This window comes from Carassius auratus, chromosome 5 (genome assembly GCF_003368295.1).
Source record: "Carassius auratus strain Wakin chromosome 5, ASM336829v1, whole genome shotgun sequence".
In the NCBI taxonomy this organism is placed as follows: domain Eukaryota; kingdom Metazoa; phylum Chordata; class Actinopteri; order Cypriniformes; family Cyprinidae; genus Carassius; species Carassius auratus.
The window spans coordinates 8,226,245-8,246,525 of NC_039247.1; the positions used below are offsets into that span (position 1 = coordinate 8,226,245).

At 36.4% G+C, this 20,281-nt stretch overlaps 2 protein-coding genes across 3 annotated transcripts in view; one reads left to right on the forward strand and one right to left on the reverse strand.

Moving 5' to 3' along the window:
* The window catches only part of LOC113073341 (ras-specific guanine nucleotide-releasing factor RalGPS1-like), a 105,894-nt gene that overhangs the window by 47,642 nt on the left and 37,971 nt on the right, over nucleotides 1-20,281 (forward strand). The window lies entirely within an intron of this gene.
* On the reverse strand, nucleotides 2,288-18,502 carry LOC113073351 (angiopoietin-related protein 2-like). Of its 2 annotated transcripts, XM_026246282.1 has the most exons (6): nucleotides 18,073-18,502; nucleotides 17,083-17,173; nucleotides 13,377-14,340; nucleotides 8,502-8,695; nucleotides 6,073-6,343; nucleotides 2,288-3,893 (listed from the first exon to the last, which is right to left on the reverse strand). In XM_026246282.1, exons 3-6 carry the CDS (start codon nucleotides 14,314-14,316, stop codon nucleotides 3,694-3,696), a joined length of 1,605 nt encoding a protein of 534 aa, XP_026102067.1. In that variant the 5' UTR covers nucleotides 14,317-14,340; nucleotides 17,083-17,173; nucleotides 18,073-18,502; the 3' UTR covers nucleotides 2,288-3,693. The 2 variants fall into 2 exon arrangements, with proteins under 2 accessions (XP_026102067.1, XP_026102065.1); XM_026246280.1 differs by lacking the exon at nucleotides 17,083-17,173 and having other exon boundaries at nucleotides 18,073-18,501.

Sequence of the window (20,281 nt, forward strand, 5' to 3'; positions counted from 1 at the left end):
ATATATTGTAAAATGTAAAGGTCAAAGCTGAATTTTTTTAGCACCATTACTGCAGTCTTCAGTGTCACATGATCTTCAGAAATCTCTCTAATATGCTGATTTGATGCTCAAGACCATTTCTGATTTATTATCAATGTTGACAACATATTTTTGCAGAAAAACATGATTGGATTTTTTGGCTTTTAATTTTTTTTCTTGAATTTTATTTGCGATATTATAAACTGAACGTGTCCTTGATGAAAACAAGTATTAATTTCTTTAAAAAATACTCTCGCAACACTTTTTAACGGTAGTTTAAATATCAATAATATTTCATTGGATTATGGTACATTTAATCTTTTTTACGAGATCCATAAAAGCATGAAATTGACTTTCTATGGCTGTATATGTTTATATTTATACATGTATCTCATCTGGACATTTAAACAATATTATACATATTATACATTATATGTATGATTATATAAACAAATTGAACTTCTAGCTAAATCATAAAAAACATTCTGATATAAAATGTCACATTCAATTCAGCGCAGCAGTTTATTTAAGAAGAGAGAAACTTGTTCTGTTCATGTTTCGTAGGGCCAAATGTTTGTAATTAATTGGATCTTTCCATGAAATATGTGGACATCCTCAGCCTTGTGGTTTCTCATATTTGTTTTAGAGAACATCATGGCATGTTTGGTCATCTTACAGAGTTTCTTAAACATGATAGCATGCCTGATGCACGTGTAGATAACAAGTGCTCTCAGTGTTTGAATATGAAACATGCTATTCAGATTTGTGTTTTGTTTTTGTTATTTTAGGCATTTTTCAGTGTTTTCCCATGTACTCTCTCTCTAATGTGTATTGAACCCCATTATCTGTGCTCTGAACTCTATCAGATCACAGATGCACGGTTCTTTATTATCTCACAGATTCTCAGTAAGTCTGGAGACTCTAACAATACTCATATTCCTAAGCACTTAGTCATTTACAGCCGCTGTTCTGATTTAACTCAAATTGGGTGAAGATGGAGTGCTACACATTAAATGATTATTTCTGGTACTCTGGATTTGATTTATAGACATGTTACAGGTGCTGTTACAGGATTTCTTGTACAGACTGTACTCATTTTCTTGCAGTTTTGTTGTTGGGATCACATGTTGTCTGGACATGAAATTGGTAGTTTCATGCACCCAAACCATTGACTAAGCATAAAGTGTTATACATTCTCTAGTTTAATCTGGCCAAAAACGGTTCACTTGAGATTGTTTTTAGTTTTTATGTGCTGTTAATCTGAAATACAGTAATCATTGGCCGACATATAAAAGCATTGTAACACAAGGTTTTTTCCTTCCTGTGTGCAACATGTCTGTGGGATTTTGCTTTGTTATTTTGGACTAAATGTGGAGCCGTCATTTTAATTTGTTCATTTAGTGAAGATGGAAGATGGCAAGAACACTGTTTGCATTAACATCCCCTATATCTTTGACATACATGATTATAAAACAGAGTACTGTGGACTGTAGGTCAGATTGACGTTAAAAAATGCAGAACAAAACAAACCATATATTGGTTTCTTGTCACATTTTGTCTGTTAAAGGAATTGTTCATTCAAAAATGAAAATTTGCTGAAGATTTACTCACCTTCAGGCCTTTCAAGATGTAGATGAGCTTGTTTCTTTATCAGATTTGGAAAAACGTAGCATTGCATCACTGTCTCACCAATGGATGCTCTGCAGTGAATGGGTGCCGTCAGAATGAGAGTCCAAACAGCTGATAAAAACATCACAATAATCCACACAAATGTTCATTTTTAAGTGATCTTGATTGAACAATGCATGTTATTCTAAGGACTTTCTCTCTGAACACCTGTGCTTTTTTACAATTCAGTTCATATCTGATTATTAAAATCAATTCCACCATTCTACTTTTCCTCAACAATATCCTGTTTCAATAAGAAATGCTCTACATTACAGAAGTAAATGGCTTACACATGCCAATTTCATTTCATTCTTGACTTTAATGTGTTTTCCAGCCATTTACAAGGTTTTCCTCATTTGGAAACAGATGTTAATAACACCATTAGTCATCTAAAATGATTAATGTTTGAGCAGAAAAGGTTTGGGTCTGTTCTTTGTCACTCAGGACAAACTTAGTCTCCCGTAGGGCCCTTTAGAGCCTTTAGTTGCTTGATCAAGTAACAATATTGAGGTTCGAGCTAAGCCTTTCTATCTGTCTTTTGTGTTAATAAGGCAAGACTTGTGTATGTTTTTCGCAGTTGATCTCAGAAGAACATAATAGCTGTACAGTACATAATTTATTGGAGAATTCTGTAAGTACACAACACAATCATAATTTGCATTACAAAGGCACTCACTCATATTTTCTATATACAAATGGTTTCAAAACAGCACTCAGTCTAAAGAACCGAAGTGAAATCTGACAGAGTGTAGACAATAATACACAAGACAGACATGTTTTGCATTTGTGACTTTTGCAAAGGCCTTGCATTTGTGGTTCGTTTAACCGATCCATGTCTTTTAAATTACAAAATAGATGCATAAACAAAGTACCTCTAAATGTTGACAGAAATGTATCCTATGTAGTCCACTTCAAGGCACAATTGCAATGTACCCTTTATTGAAAATCAATGCTAAAACAAACTAAATGAAAAGGAAGCATTGCATTTGTGCTACTAAATGTAGTCTAGTCATTGAAGTTTTCAGAGGCTTTGCATCGGTCATTAAATGTGTTCATTTAACCAGTTCACATCTCATTAATGTTTGATCTAGTAAATGGATGCATTCACGCTGACCAGGCTAAATTTATCTCTAAATGACAACAGAAATGTAATTTTTGAAATACCTTTAAGATTTCCAATTGCATCGTACCCTGTATTGGAAGTCAATGATATACCAGATCAAATGAGAATCTATATGCCTCCATTGGTACATGACAAGTCATGTTTTATAGCAATAAAGTACTCAGAACAACAGTTTATCATGGTTTGACTTCTTACAGCGAGAATAAGGTGACCGGATGCCTGTTAAGATCAGGTCGACTCTATCCCCATTTTAAGGACACACTCGATGCTAATCAGCTTGTCATGTGGAACCTGAGTTGCCAGGTTTGTCTGACTGTAGTTTTTCTAGTATTTTCACTTATTCTTCAGTGTCCACAATGCCTGGACACCATTCGGAAGAATCCCAAGAAGACATGAGTTATGTCTTCTTCATGAAGTCATTGCATGTGTGACCCTGGACCACAAAACCAGTATTTTTTATTTTTTAATTGAAATTTATACATCATCTAAAAGCTGAATAAATAAGGATAGGATAGTATTTGGATTTATTATTTATTAGGATAGGATAGTATTCAACCAACATACAACTATTTGAAAATCTGAGTGTGCAAAAAAAACAAAAACAATTTTTTTTTTTTTTTATTTAATTTGTCAAATAAAGTTCTTAGCGCTGCATAATGGCATGAAAGAAAAATTGATAATTTTGACCCATGCAATGTATTTTCGGGTATTGCTACAAATATACACCAGCGACTTAAGACTGGTTTTGTGCTCCAGGGTCACATATTATGAATTCATAAGACTCTAAACAAAGTAAACAATCAATAATTAACAAAAATAATTGCACTTCTTACAATGTTTTTAGCGTTAACGCATTAGACTTGCGTTTTCCTTCACATGATGTTCTAATGGAAAGTGTTGGGATTGGGTCGGATCATCATAGTGACCTTCTTCAGAGAATACGATCCTCCGCGGAACTCGGCCCAGTAAACTCCATCCTGGTATCGGCTGCGGTAATGTCCACCGCGGTACCACACGCCGTTCAGGTTGGAGTGGGCGCAGGCGTTGTACCACCAACCACCCTTTTGATAGTGGGCACAGTTTCCTGTATGAGAGGAAATGAGGTTTTTGAGTTCGTGAACATGATTCATTACACACTGATTCTATTTGGAGCACTGCGGTGATGTTTTTTTGTAGGGCAACATAAAAGTTAACATCACCTTGCACTTTAATAAATTATCTGCTACACTGTAACAATTGTCAGTTTATTGGAGTACATCTTACAAGAAAATTATATTTTAAAATGTTCCTTTTTATTCTCTATTGCATGTCGTTTCTTTGTGAAATTAACTCTAATTAACTTTAATTGTTTCTGCACCACTTTTAGTTTTTGTGTAGTTTTTTTTTTCCCCATAGTAGTTCCTTCGACAAAAACCATATGGGACTTTTCATTAGATTTTGGAATAATGCAGAAAATAAGGTTTTGACCAACAAAATTTTGATTCATGCAAGTTTTGAAGACTACAGTAAATAATCGCCAAAAGTAAATAGCTAAACGTAGGCTATAAACAAACTACACCACAGTCACATGACTTCAGCGGCACCTCCATTAAGTTTCCGACAACAAACTTTATTTAAAATTTGAAAGCTTGGGTTGAAATAATTTCTGTAGTGCGATTATAAACATAATGAACTTAGCAATGGCCTTTTTCAAGACACAAAAAACACAAGTGGGGTGTTACTCAGCAGACGCTGTTATAGTTTCATTATTTTCAATCAGATACCGGTTTTCAATTATTATTTTCTATCGGTTTTTATTTGAGATTTTAATTTTTCATTGAAAGTTTTGTGAAAGTGAAATTTGTGGAAAAAACAGAGGGGGGATGTTTTTTTATTTTATTTTTTAAATGCTTTTAATTAGGGCTGTCAAAAATAGCGCGTTAACGACGTTAATTAGTTGTTTGTCGTTAATTACGTCAAATTTTTTAACGCATTTCACGCATGCGCAGTGTGACAAATTATTCAGGTCAGGAAAAGTCGTCGATCTCTGAATTCTCAAGATAGTAAAAAACAGCGGCGAGCGCCACGACGAAAACACAGAAGAAGCTTAAGGTTTTACCCCATTTACTCTCAAATACATTCATGCCAAGCTCGATAAACAGAGACGACTTTAGTAGTTGATACGCTGGAGCTTCTTCCTGTTATAGCGTCCAGTGTTTCACACTGTGCATGCGCAGAACGCCTACATGCAATGCAGCGAAAATTACAGCTGTTTGAAAAAGCATTTGCATTTTTACTTGGTTTTACTGGCACTTGAAGCCTTCAGAACGTGAAAATATCGATCCTAAAGTATTGTGGCAGAGCAAATGAACACCTCCCAAAAACAAGAGTGCCCAGAGTGCTGCTTATGTGATGGTGGAGCATGTTTGTGTTTCTGAGTTCATTCTTTAGAGTTTCTCTATGCATAATTTCATAGATATGTGGCTATATTTAACCACAGGTTCACCTAAAACTCTTACACTATCTGTAGTTAAATGGTATGGTTTGATATAGTGCTCAGGTAAATTTGATTAAGTAAATTTTAAACTTTTGAAAATGAGGAAAAAAAGAACCACATATTGATGAATCAATACATGAAAATAATGTATCTGTGTCCTGTTATTTATCTTTTGGTATGCATTTCAGAAAAAAAAATGGTTAGGATTCAGGTGTAATTGCAAATAGTGATTAATCATGATTAATCCACTGAAAATTCGGGTTAATTTGATTAAAAATTTTAATCATTTGACAGCCCTACTTTTAATACGACTGAAACTGTATTTAGTGTGATTGCAGTTTAATAAAAACATTGTAAGCCAAATTTGGCATATTAATTGTAATGATTTAATGTCCACTGTTATTCAGACAACACATTATATAGAGAAAGAGAGCAAAGAACACAACAAGCTTTGTGAAACTCTGAATATCAGTTAAAACCATTGCGTTGCGAAATGTTTCGAAGCGCTCCAATCAGATTTCGCATTACAAATCATTTGATTCAGATCGGGACGTCAGAGTGGGTGTGTGGGAATCTTTTTTATTTTTTATCCCCACATTTATTTTATGTCATGTAACCATTTTTTATGCTTTTAATTTAATTAGCAATTTTAATCTAAGCTAACTACGCTGTTAAAAAGATTTTGGGACGATAGGAGCCGGAAGTTCAATAATGCGAGCTCGTTTCTGCAAATGTTAAAGCCCTTATTGCAGCTGGTTGTGGTGCTCCATCAGTGCTGGTCTGATACCTGTGTACACGTCGTGATCTCTGTCCAGGGTGGTGAACTGTTTCCCATTGTGCCAGGTGAGGGAATCCCCAGCATTGCCATGGTAACGGCCCACCCGCAGCCTGTAGAAATCTGCCTCCGGCTCCACCCGGAAACTGGCGTATTCTGCGAACGTCTTCCTGCCGGACCAGTCCTCCAGCGTCACCAGCAGCTTGTAGTTGCCCTGGCTGGTCAGCCAGTAGATGTTCTCCAAACCAAGCCAGTATTCACCATCGATGTTCCCAAATCCTTGCTAAGATAGAAACGACAAAGAAACAGATTGTTAAACAGACCATTCCAGCTCAAAAGAATAATAATTAAAAAGTATTTATTAATATATATTATACAAACATTTAACCCTCTGATGCATGGTCTACAAGGAATGGTCTTTAAAAGCTTTAACATTTCAGGTTATGATGTTGCATACTTTACCATAATTCTACATGACTTGCCTCTTTTTTTATTTTATTTATTTATTTATGAAATAAGATGTATTTATATATAATATTATATAATATAATAAAATATATTATTATATTATGTAAGAAAAGTAGCTTATTTTTATATGTATACGTGTTATATAAATGATTTTATATACATATAATTAAGCTACCTTTTTCCTACATTAGGTATTTATATTATATTATATTGTTTTTAAATTAAAATATTTTAATAAATATTTTATTAGGTTTAAAATAATAATAATAATATGAAAATGTGTGAAATAGTTTTTATATTTTTATTCAGAACTGGTCGTGCTCATTCTTGTTTTATACACTCTTTGTCAGATCTTGAATCCTGCCAGACAATGCAATTTAAAAGAACTCTAGCAACATCGTACACGTGTTTGTATTTAGCCGTGTTAGCATTAGGAGCCATTATTCATTTCAAACAAGCAGATCTGACCGCCGTATCATGTAACACCTGAGAACATACTGCATGTAACTAGCTGATAGCAGACAGAAATCGCCCATTATGTCACAGACGTGCCAGCTTAACATGTACACCTAGTATATCGTGAGGAAACAGGAACAGAGCTTATTAATGCATGTGATAAATCACCAGCTAAGACTTTAACTCCAGACTGCTGTTGTGTTACTCATGGTTTAAAGAAAAAACTATTTTGTCATTATTTCCTTTCACCCACAAGTCATTTCAAACCGAAATGATTTTAGTTTTTTCATGCAACACCATGAAGACAATGTAAAGAATCTTTGGATGCAATTTTATATGTATATATATATATATATATCATGGTATAAATGGTTTGCATATAAAAAAATAATAATAAAATGACATTATATAATAAATTATTTCATTCAGTGTCATTTTAGTGCTTTTTAAAATGTTTCCAGAGCAGCCGAGTTGATCTAGTTATTAGGACGTTCCCTTCACATTGGCTCTTCTGCTCCTGATTTCAGTTCTGGGCACGGGTGACGTCAACAGTGTTTCTGTCAGACAGAGTTTTTGTGGAAAAGCCTTGGCCCTTGTTTGAAAACCTTGCCCATCTTGCATAACCAAATTCATCTGACGTTTCAAAGTGATGTTTTGGATGATTTCAGAAATCGCAAAAAGCCACAGTTTGCTGTGAGACTGACTGGCTAAGACATTTCGTCATGGAAGTCTCTCCATGCACGAACGGCAGGGTTTCAGAACAATGTGCGTCTCATTACTTTAATTAACTCTGACTAATGGAGGGCGATTTCTGCTGTTATCCAGCGATGGAGATCTGAAGCATTGCATTCAGTTTTATCAGTGCTGAGTGATCATGTTTGCATGACCTCATTATGATAACATTTTAATTAGCATGATATATTTCCCCATAGACTTGCACTAGGGGTGTGACGATACACTTATTTAACGCTATTTTTAAGAAATCACAAATTGCTAAACAATGCAAGTGCATTATGAAATGATTCAACTAATCATCTTGTTATGAATGTCACTTCAGTTCTACAGTTCGTCGTTAAAAACTGCAGATTAATTTAGTAAAGTGTGTTGCTCAGAAACACACAACAGTTCGGAAATTTAGCAAAACTAATAATATCATGACACTATCCTCCTCTTTGCAAAGCTTCTTTATAGTTGAACTACAGTAAATATGATTTCAAAACGTATTAATTTTTACAACCTTTGCACTTGAATAAACATTGAACTAAATTGAGCTGAATAACGGCACCTGTTGCTTTTCAGCTAAAATCTGTTTCATAATTGAATAACTTTCCACATTAGCACTGTTCTTATCCAGTTTAATCATTTGAAACAATCTTTTTTTAATTAAAACATTATATTAATAATTGTGACTTGACTTCGAGATACTGCACCCAGAATGTTTGTTTAAAAACATCATGCAACTTCACACGTTAAAGCTATTTAATCACCTAAAATCTGAAAGTAAACTTCTTTCTGACCTTGTACGTCTCCCAGTTTCGGAAGAAGTTGACCGATCCGTCCATGCGTCGCTGTATGACGGTCCAGCCGCCGGGGTCGTGTCTCTGGTCACACCAGACCTGCATCAGTTTGTTGGTGTTCTCCGGCTTCACCAGAAACATGCCGCTGTTGGCGTGTCCTTCCTCTAGAGCCTGTAAACAGTCTTTGAACGGCCCTGTTTTGGAAAGCACACATGCAATATTTAAGTCATGGTTTTCTCTAAAGCATCTCTGAATTTAATGTCAAAATCAAATCAGATGTGGTTCATAGCTGCTTTAGATTATATATCGCTAGCCATGGATCCAGCTGTCTTTGTGGACAGCTGATTAGGTTTGCGTTTCTAAGAGAAAGGGATTGTGAAAGAGAGTCACTTTTTGATGAGCAATGACTGGCCAGGACCTCCAAGAGCTTGTTCTTTTGTCTGGTTCTGTCGGTTGAGTTTGATGCATCCCAGCTGTGTTTCAACTATTGGATTTGGATTGGTTTATAAGGTGTAATTATTAGGTGTTGTAAAATAGTCATGCAATTTTTGTCCTCACTGACCTCATACTATTATGCCATGCACTTATGCAACCATTGTAGAGGACATGTTGTTTTCTCATCTGGGCTCACAAGTTCCCAGAATCACATTTGAGGCAATTCTGTTTTCATTATGACTGCATGTTCTCCACACCTTTTTGGGCAACCTAAAAACTGGCGTAAGGAGATGGAAAATCATGTAGAAAATGAACACGCTGGCTCGGCTACTGACTGATCCAATCATGCCTTCACCGTCTCTGTAAATGAGTCTGAGTTAGCGAACAAGCTTCAGTCCAACAGGCAAATCATACCTCTGTTCTCAGACAGGATCCTCTAAAGTGAATGGGTGCCGTCAGAATGAGAGTCCAAACAGCTGATAAAAACATCATAAGTAATACACATAACTCCAGTCCATCAGTTAACTTCTTGTGAAGAGAAAAGCTGCATGTTTTTAAAAAAACAAATCCATCATTAAAGTGTTTTTAACTCTAACCTGTTGCTTCTGGTTAAAATATTAGTCCTTAAAGGGGGGGGGGGGTAAAATGCTGGTTTTCACTCAATATCCTGTTAATCTTGAGTACCTATAGAGTAGTACTGCATCCTTCATAACTCCAAAAAGTCTTTATTTTTATTATATTTATAAGAGAAAGATAGTCTGTACAGATTTTTCCTGTAAAAACACGACGGACTGGAGGCGTGACGTGTGGGCGGAGCTAAAGAATTACGAGGGCCAGTAGGCTTTTGCGTTGAGAGCTGGAAGCTCTGACATTATCGTGAGGAAAAACACATCCAAAACAAACCATGGCTAACAGTCAGATTCAGCGTATATTTATGATCCAGAATCAGATCCAGAGGCTGAAATTTAACAAGAGCAGCATCAGCAACGACGTCTCTATGTGGTATGTACTGAAACTGTATATATTTGCTTAGCGGTTTTGAATACTGACTAAGTTCCACTTTATGTCGTCTTTTTTTTTTTTTTTTTTTTTTTTTTTTTAGCTGTACATGTGGAAAGTGCAGTTTGATGACAACATCACATTGCTTACGCGCTGATAGCTAAGTTAACAACACAGAGATATTTGAAGCAGTTTTACTCGCCGCCTGCGGTTCCAACACACGATCATGACCCTTTTTCGTTTTGACTGCATTATCCTTAAGAAATGTGAATGTCTGTTGTGCTCTCAGTGCTGTGCTATACAGGAGCGTGCGCTCTTCCGGGAGAAGTGCCCTTAGGACCCATATAATCTCCTGTTGGTCTCTCACATCAAAATCCAGCCATATATTCGTTTTGCACAGTGCTTGATCTGTGCAGATTTCTCCCCTGATTTAGACAAGATGACTTTTTCAATGGAGAAAGTGTTTTTCAGTATGTAGAATATATTTGCTGGAAACAAAGATTTGAAGTTATAAAAGTCTGAATGGTGGATTTGTTTCTTACTAACACAAGACTTAACGCTTCTCCAGATGTTAACTGATGGACTGGAGTGGTGTGGATTATTGTGATGTTTTATCAGCTGTTTGGACTCTCATTCTGACGGCACCCATTTACTGCAGAGGATGGTGAACAGGTGATGAAATGTTACAGTACATTTCTCCAAGTCTGTTCCCATTAAGGAAACAAACTCATACTGGATGGACTGAGGGTGAGTAAAATGTCATTATTGGATAAACTATTCCTTTAATGTGTGAGCATGCAACTGTACATCATCAGTAAAGTTGAGTTGATATCATACCAAAGTTACCAGATCATCGCGAGACATTCATCCATAGGTCTGCTGCTTTCAGAGAACATTGATTGAAGTTCTGTCTCAAATTATCCTTCGGCTTTTGTCACGCTTGTTGATTTCCCCCCCAAATGGTAATAGAAAAATCCAATGGAATCTCCTCAGATGAATTTGATTCGTCACAGTTTTTGTTCTGATTCGTCTTGGTTCCCTATGATTGCTGCTTTTGACATTTCAGTTCAGTTTAGTGGTTTTCTCGCTGTCTGCTGCTGAATAATCAAGCATTATGAGCTCCAGACGAAGCTTCACAGTCTGCTCTGAAATCACAGTCATCTCTGTCTGAAAGGACCTTCTGTATTCTGTGCAAGTTTTTAGATGATTATTCATTCTTTTCTGCTCTTTTTTATGCGTAAGGAAATCTTTTCAGAGCAAGCTTTTGCACAAAAAATACTGTAATAAAACAAGTTTTTATGTGCCACAGTTGAGCATCAGACCAGATCCACCAGAATGATTTACTTGGGAAGTTTTATCATTCTCAGATGTTTTAGTATAATATATTGGATTAAAGCATCTGGTAAATGACAACATTTTTACATTTATGCAATTAGCGGATGCTGTTATCCAAAGTGACATAACAAACAAAAGTAACAAAAGTAAATAGTAATGTATATTTTGCATTAAGATTTATGCCTGCAGGTGTAAACGCCATAAGATACTGCCAACTCATCTGTTGCATGTGGTAACTAAGACTGATAAATAAAGTAGCAAGTCAGTATTTTTATTAGTAAAGTGCGTATAAATCTGTTAAAACAAAGCACTTAACTTAGCGAGATTTAATGGTATGTTATAAAAAAAATAAAAATGACAAGATTGGTTTACAGATGACTGCTTATTTCTGCTGGGCTGAAAATGTAAAAAAGTTAATTGCGAGTTTTTATCTCACAATTCTGACTTTTTCTCGCAAAATCTCGCAAAAGTTTGTATCTCGTAATTCTGATATAAAAATTGTTTTTTTTACCACAAAATAAAAAATGTAAAAGTTATTTGCAACTTTTTATCTCACAATTAAAAAAAAAAAAAAAAAAAAAATCTGCGATTCTGAGTTTATATCTCATAAATTTTACATTTTTTTTTTCTATGAATTCGGAGATTCAGGGTTTATTTCTATCACGGAATAAACAATAATAAAGGTAAATGCAACTTTTTATCTCACAATTCAGACTTTTTCCCCCTTAATTGCAACAATTGCAACATAATTCCAGCAGAATTGAAAGTTTATATCTCAGGGTTCTAGCTTTGAATCTAAAAGGTAACAATTAGCTTTTTTTTCATCCGATGGCAGAAACAAGCTTCCATAATATACTGTACCATGTGAAAGAGATTTCAGAAAAGTGTGAACTGATTCATAATAACTGCATCACCCCATTATTCATGTTCCTACACTGCATTTCATTTATACAGCCACATTTGAGCATCTGAGGCAAACAGTTATCAGTTACCACAAAGAAATTCCCATATAGCAGAATATTAAACAACACTTAAACAGACCCCTTCCATCAAACCAAAGATTTCTCTGCAAAAGTCTCTGGAATCCCCCATTTAAGGACTTTAAATTGGTTCATGTCTTGGAGGGTTTTCCTCCCAAGAATAATGTGCACTCTTAGTTCAGAAAATGTGTTGTTAAATGATTGTGTTGTAATGGGACGGAGACCAAGCTCTGAGCGATCAGCGGCAGGGAAATCCACGTGTGGCTTGTGTCGCTCAACTTTTAGCCTGTTTTCTTTGGAACCACTGATGTAACCAAACCATTTAGGCGTAGCCATACATATTTATCATACTCTGTGTGCAAAATACAATTGACCTTGTAAAAACAGTGCAAGAAAATGAAGATGGCTGGCTGTGTAATGTTTAGATGTTTCTCATTACTCACCCCGATCCTGTTGTGTGTGGCCCTACACTGTGGAGAGTTACGTCATGATTTTATAAGGAAATGTTTTCAGTAATGTAGGCAGCTCTTTAATGTTTCTTTACTTAACTCTATTATTCATAACATACAGTATCCTTCCAATGTTTGGAAAAGGAAAAGGTTTCAAAGAGGAGTTTGGGTCCATTTGAGCATAAATCCTTGTGACTTCATCACAAATTGTGCATGACAGTCAGAATACTGATTGATTGGCAATTAATTTAGCACACAACAGACTAATTAAAACCCACTTAAACCAGAACTTATATGGTTTGTTTGTCTGGATTAAGATGGTTTTAGCTGGTTTAGCTTAGCAGCCACCTTATAGGAGACCAGGTGAGAAGAGACGAGGAGACAAATTGTTGAATATAGTCATTATTTTCATTATTATGTCATCATTAGTTTACAAAAAGTGTTCTTGTTGCTTCATAAGATTACGGTTGAACCACTCATGGCAGATGGACTGTTCTGATGATGTCTTTCACACTTTTCTGGACCTTTATAGTGTAACTTACTTGGCAGGTTAATGGGACAGACACAAGCCTCCCGGTTTTCATACAAAATATCTTAGATTATGTTCCAAAGACGAACTTGGAACGACATGGGGGGTAAGTGATTATGACAAAACTTTAATCTTGGAGTGGACTCACCTGAGGGTTTATCTGTGGAGGAGCTGTGTGTTTCAGGGGGCACCGTTGGTAAAGTCGGTGGCATTGCTTTGATGTTTTGGTCGCTCTGGATTTCATTGGTGAGCTGGTTGTTGTGGCGGGTGTAGGTCGGTGGGTGGAAAGGCCTGGCGGGGGAATGTGGGACCGGAGGTGGAGGTGGTTGGCGATGTTGTGGAGGCTGCGGGAGGATTGCAGGTGGCTGGTAAGGTCGAGTTTGTCGTACAACACCAGCTGCACTTCCACCAACACCAAAACCTCCACCAACAAAGCCTCCTCTCCTGCATTGCTCTTCTAGCTGTACTATAAGCGCGCTTTGATTGCTCGCAAGCGATGCAAGGTGCTGGTATTTGTGCTCTAGATCCCGGTAACGTGTGGTTAACTGCTGCATCTCTGACGTGTGATTCAACACGCGGTTCTCCAGCTGAGAAACCTCGAGCGCATTGTCTCTCTTGCGGATGATCTCGTGCAGCAGCTGCATGTAGAGCTGCGTGACCCGGGCGTTCATGTTGCGCGACTCCTTGCGAAGCAGCTTGACCTCGGTGACCACGCCGCCGTCCACCTCCACCAGCTGCTGAAGCGTCTCGATCTGCCGCCGCTGCTTGTGCAGCTCTCCGTTCAGCAGCTCCAGCTCCTGCTTGTTCACGCGGTTCTCCAGCAGGGCTTCCGGCTCTTTAGAGTTCACGCAGATGGCGCCCGTGGTTTTGCGCTGAGGAACGATGAAGGTGTAGGAGCATTTGTCAGGGTCCGAGGCGCTGGGAGGGTCGGCGGAGCGTTTGGGACGACTGGCGAACATGAACTCGCTTTCGAGTATGTCGTCTCTGCTTTCGAACTCCTCGGCGAACCCAAGCGAAGCAGAGTCGGGTCTGGACAGGGTGATGGTCAGCAGGGCCAGAAGAAAGCGCTTCAAAGTGATGACGGTCATGGCTGTCTGAGATGCGTCTTTGTGCTGGAACATGAAAAGATAAATTCAATTAAATAAAATTTAAATAAATTAAATTAATGCATTTAGCAGACGCTTTTATCCAAAGCGACTTACAGTGCATTCAGGCTATCAATTTTTACATATCATGTGTTCCCGGGGAATCGAACCCCCAACCTTGCGCTTAATAGTGCAGTGCTCTATCAATTGAACACTAAGATAAGATAAAAGATTTATAAACTTCAATTTATAACTTTTCTATAATATATTTTATTTATTTGTAAGTCTAATTCTTTCTCACCGAGAATGCATTTATTTTATCTTTAAAAAAAAATTATTTGAAAAAGTATTACGATTTAAAAATAATTTATTTCTTTTGTAATATATTTTAAAATGTAATTTATTCCTGTGATCAAAGCTGTATTTTCAGCATCATTCCTCCAGGCTTTAGTGTCACATGATCTTCAGAAATTATTCTTTATATGCCGAGTTGCTGCTCAAAAAACTTTCCTAATTATAAATGTTGAACACAGTTGTACTGCTTAGTATTTTTGGAGTAAACTGACAAAATGTTCCAGAATTATTTTATTAAATACAAAAAAAAAAAAACACAATTTATCATGTTCATGTTTTGCAACATTTTAGATGCCGTTTTTGAGCATTATTATTATTTTAACTCATCTTTGCTTAATAGACCCATGGATTTCTGTAAAAAAAAAAAAACCTTACTGAACCCATATTTTTGGACATATTTTATTTTATGCATTTGATGCGATTTTAGGATCAACTGGACTTGCCATGCAATCTTAAAGCAGTCGCCTGATTCAGAAGCAATGCAGCAGGCAGATGCATGTGTTCATACTGTAGAACGATAATTAAAAAGCAAAACTGATGTAATGCAAGTTTCCATCCTGTTTGAATGACCCTAAAAGATCCTCGTCACTTGAGCCCCTTTGTTAAATTAAATGTAAAGCCATTAGCTAATGAAACATGTATTGTGTTCTTTGGTGATTTTCCAAAGAACCGGTCTGTTTTGCCCTGTTAAAGCATTTGTAAGTGAATTACTCTGAAACATTAGAATTAGCCAGCTTTTGGACTGCGCCTTGCATTTGATTTGCATTTGAATTGATGCTAAATCCCTTCTGATTCCAGTCTTTCTTAAACCACTAGGCCACACACTGTTTTTGCTGTATACACAAGTTTTGCTATATACGTAAATGTTTCCGAATGTTTTAGTTTATATCTGTTTATTGCGTCATCGATTAACGGATAAGCAGAGAGAATTACATATGGTAGATAGCGTGACCCAAAAGCCCAAGACTCACTGGTTTTGAATCAGTCTGATGAAACCCTTATGATGCACAAAACACAAAATATCTGGCATTAAAAGTCAAATTTGAGGAGTTTTGAAGAGTCTTTATGAAGGACACATGAACACCAGATCAAATCCTAAGGCTTTACAAAGCATTCATAAGAAGTTTTTGCTACATAAGTGCATGTTAATGTGTGATTCATGTCAGATTTTGTTTCCCTAATCTCTCCAGTCATTAAATAACTAAGTCATCGCTCTACACCCCAGCACAGGAATGCACTAATTCACAGATGGGAAAATCGATGACACGATGTTGTGTGCACAGAGCATCTCCCATAACAACAGACTCAGCGGTCATGGTTTTTATTGTGTTCATTAGTAAGGAGGAGCTCCTTTCCACTCATTTCAGGGATTGTAGTGTCGTTGGGACAGTAGTTTAACACTGCTTTCTACTTCTATCTAATGCTGAACTCCTGTTTTCTCATTTAGTTATTTTTAACGTCTGAATCACGTGTCTTGTGCTTTGGACTGAATGTACCAACAAACATTCATAGCATTGAGTCATCAAAGGAAAATGTATTCCAATCAAGGAGAATATAAACAAGATTGCACAAGACCCTCAGCAAGGATCCATAACCTCATGCTACAAACATGCATGATGAATCATATATTCTTTAAAAATTACATAACCGTGTTAAACCTTTATTAGAGGGGTTTTTGTTGTGCATTTGTTTTGGCGTTGATTTAGGAAACATGCTCACTGTCTGTTGGTTATTAGGATTTTTCTAACCCTGTATTGCATCTCTGCAATGTATTAATGGTTGTTGTTGTTTTATAAACCTTTAACACATTAAGAGTAAAATAGGGGTCCACGAATCGATTCCTCTGCGATTATGATGCGATATTGCGTAGCTTGTCCGAGAACTACGGCTCTGTGTAGTAAGTTACGCTCCATTTGAAAGCAGGTGATGGATATTTACTGCTAATCAAAGAACCGGCTTTACAATCGCATGCAATTAATCGTGCAGCCCTAGTGTAAAAATATATATTTGCATTATATTTAACCCTTTACATCATGTCAGAATTAACATATTCCAACTAAAAAAAATATCAAAGTGACTGAAACATCAACTTTCGAATGCTTATTTTTATTATATTCTTGCACTTGTGTTGTGCTTTTTTTTTCTTCAGTTTTGTGATATAGACACAGCGTTTTGGTGTCATAAAGCAGCAAACGGATCTGTTTTGCTGTAACGAGCAATGCCAGAATCACTTCCATAGAGTCACGCATGAGAATGCTGCATTACGTCGTTGTTCCAAATTCAAAATCTGACTTGGATTTCAAATCTGATTTGAATTTGAACTCGAGTGTGATGATGTCATAGCTTGAGCCGCTGATGTCATCGGGGTCTGTGTCATCAGTCAGTATGCATTAACTGTAACTTTCTTTTTCTGACCTGCGAGTGCTGCTATTCACTCAGGAGATGCGAATGTAGTCTTTAAGACGGAGAGCGTGTCTTTTGGGCACAAATCCAGCTCCAGGAATTCCTAAAGAACCTTTATTTTTAAGGGTGAATGACAAACAAGTACCAAAGACAATTCAGCAGGAAATCATTTGCATTCATTGTTCTGTGAGAAGAACTTCCCCATATAGATGCAGCAAGTGCTAACCATGTTTTGGTCTGATTTTGTGTGTGATTATCTCATAAGTGAATGTCATAAGCTCTTGTTGAAACTAAATGTTCTGTCCTGAGCTCAAGTCCTCAAGTACTTGAATGCATGAAGTGAAGTGTGATTGCATCTGCATGCTACCATTACAACATCGCCATGCTGAACATTTCTCATTTATGCTTTTATTTGTACCAGGTATACCATTTTGATGAGAGTTTTATGCATCTTTCTGCATTTATATATTTACATTTATGCATTTGACAAATGCTTCTATAGAAAGCGACTTACCTTGCATTCAAGGGGCATACATTTCATCAGTTCATGCATTCCCTGGAAATCTGACCCATGACTTGGCTTATAGTGTACAGTTTTTTCTAAAAGTCTCTTTAGTAAATCTAATTTTGTTGTAGTTACCTTTAGTTCTAAAATGTTTAATACAAATGTCAAAATTAAATTGCTTTTGATCTGAGCAACAGCTGAATGAATACATTTAATTGTTCTTTAAAAGTCATGGGTTTTCCCTGCTACGGAAAACCTGGAATCAGGCTTCTTTTATTTGATTTATTCCAGTTCTGACAAATAAATTTAAATGAATAAAATATAATGGATAATCATGCACATTTCTACAAAGCTATTCTGCAAATCCTGGAAATATATGCATTTTGAAATCCTTTCATTGCATGATATATCTGCCAGTCTAATTGTTAGTATGAAGGTGAAAGCCAGAGAACATGATTCATCTGAATCCATCACATTTGTAATCAAACGGCTCTTACCAGGATGGTGTGCTGATGTTCCCGGCTCTTTCTCTCTTTTTCTCTGCTTTATCCTTACAATCTCTCTCCAGGAAGGTTGGATGGTGTTGTCCCTGAAGTGAAAGTCATCACAGATCCACCCGTCCTTTCTGTCCCTCTTTCTTCTTGTCCGTCCCCCGGCGTGTCTCCTGTCATAGGATGATGGGTGACAGTCTCATTTTGTGTCCTGTTGCAAACTGTTCTTTAAGTGCGGTTTAGTTTCTGTCCGTGGTCAGCGTGTGTCTGCATGTCCTGCTGGAGTCTCTGCCCAAAGGATCCTCCGACTGCTCTCTGTGAACTGTTCACTTTGAGTGACACATTGATTTAGAGAGAGATGTCCTTAACATCCACCCATCAGCACTGAACACAGGGAACACTCTGCTGTGTCTCTCTCCCTCTCCCTCTCTAGTTTGTGGTAATGGTGTTGTTTTTGTTTGGCTCCGCCCCTTTCCCCTCCCCCTGGCTCAGACATAATGGTTGTCACAATTGATACACTCTTAAAAATCAATCGATTTGCATCAATGGTTCCGTAAAGAACCTTTAACACCCATGGATCTTTTTTCTAATGGACAAAGGTTCTTTATAGTGATAAGTATGATTATTAAAAATGTTCTTTTAAGATCTATTCACTGACAGGATCTCTTTTGGAGCCAAAATTGCTGTAGGGGGTAAAAATCCTTTTATAGCCTTTATCTTTGGTAAAAGTAAACCGTAAAAATGCCTCTTTTTTTGGAAAGAGAACCTACTATTTTTTTATCTGAATGGGTCAAACTGGTGGAAATGTAAAATTACAAACTGGCCGATAAACTTGGTCACAATCTAAAAAATGCTGGGTGAAAAACAACCATTTTAGGGTTATTTGGCAACCCAGCACTAGTTAAATGTTGGACAGAATACATGCTGGGTAATTTTGACCAAGCTGGTTTGGTTAAAGATGCACAAAGCGATTTTTATAAAAATGCTTTTTACCACAATCGGGCCGAGTCCCAGAACAAACTCGCAGCCAATCAACATTAAGGGGCGTTTCTAATAATGATAGGGAGAAGAGGGCACTGGATATTAGCCAATCGACTATAGATAGCGAAAGATGGCAGATAAAAAAAAAAATTAAAAGGGTTATGATCAGGCAAGAGGTAGGACCATGTCAATATCAGAGCAGCTTCCAGTGGTGAAGAAACTCAAGTAGCGCAAGGGGATTGGTTGCTTTACGTTGATTTAGCTTTTTTCACACAACTTTTCAGTGTCAGCCTTTGCTTGAATATGCTGCACCCAGCGACATCGCTCGTCTCTGGAAATGTCAAGTGTCACCCGGTTAGTTCCATACCTGCAAATTTGTTTCCAATTATACACTTACATAAGCTGTTCTGACTTCAAAATAAGCCAATCATGTCGTTTTTGCAAATCCAAGGAGTTTTTGTTTGGTTTTATGAATAAATAACCTCTTGCGAACTGACTTGAGAAAAGATTCGATGGCATGTTTTTCTAATCTTATATCCGTATGATGTCTGAAATAGTGCATTCAGATGAACCTCTGTATTTCTGCTTTTCTATAAGCGCCACCTGCTGTCAGAGAGTGAATCTGCATATTCATTCAGACCAGGTTATATATATATCATAAACAGTAATTTATTAGGTTGAAATGTGATGTTTGTCATTTTATAAAATGTTTTGTTTTTGTCAAAGCTTAAATTATTTGAACTATAAATTTGTTTAAATAATAACACATTTTTGCAGTCACATTACAACTGTACAAAAGAGCAGCTGCTGTCATCCTTTGGCATTTCAACATCATTTATTCCTGTAAAGCTTGTATATATCATGCTTTATTAAAGTATTTCTTGCCTTTTTTGTTCCTTAATTTAAAAAGTAGGATGCAATTATTTCTGATGCTGGTCTTGTCTATAATGCATTATATTCTTAAAAGGTGTAACCAAAAATAGGTGAATGGTTATTTTAATGATTAATATATTTTATTGTTAAATAGAATTGATTTTAATTGTTTACAGTTCACAATAAAACCTAAAATATTTAAGTTGCATTATAAGGCATTACACATGCATCAAAAGTTTATAAAGTAGACTCTCAATTCTAATGAAATTAGATTATTATTATTATTATTATTATTATTATTATTATTATAAATAATGACTATTTAATTTATATTAGAATAAATAATTTAAAGTTACATATA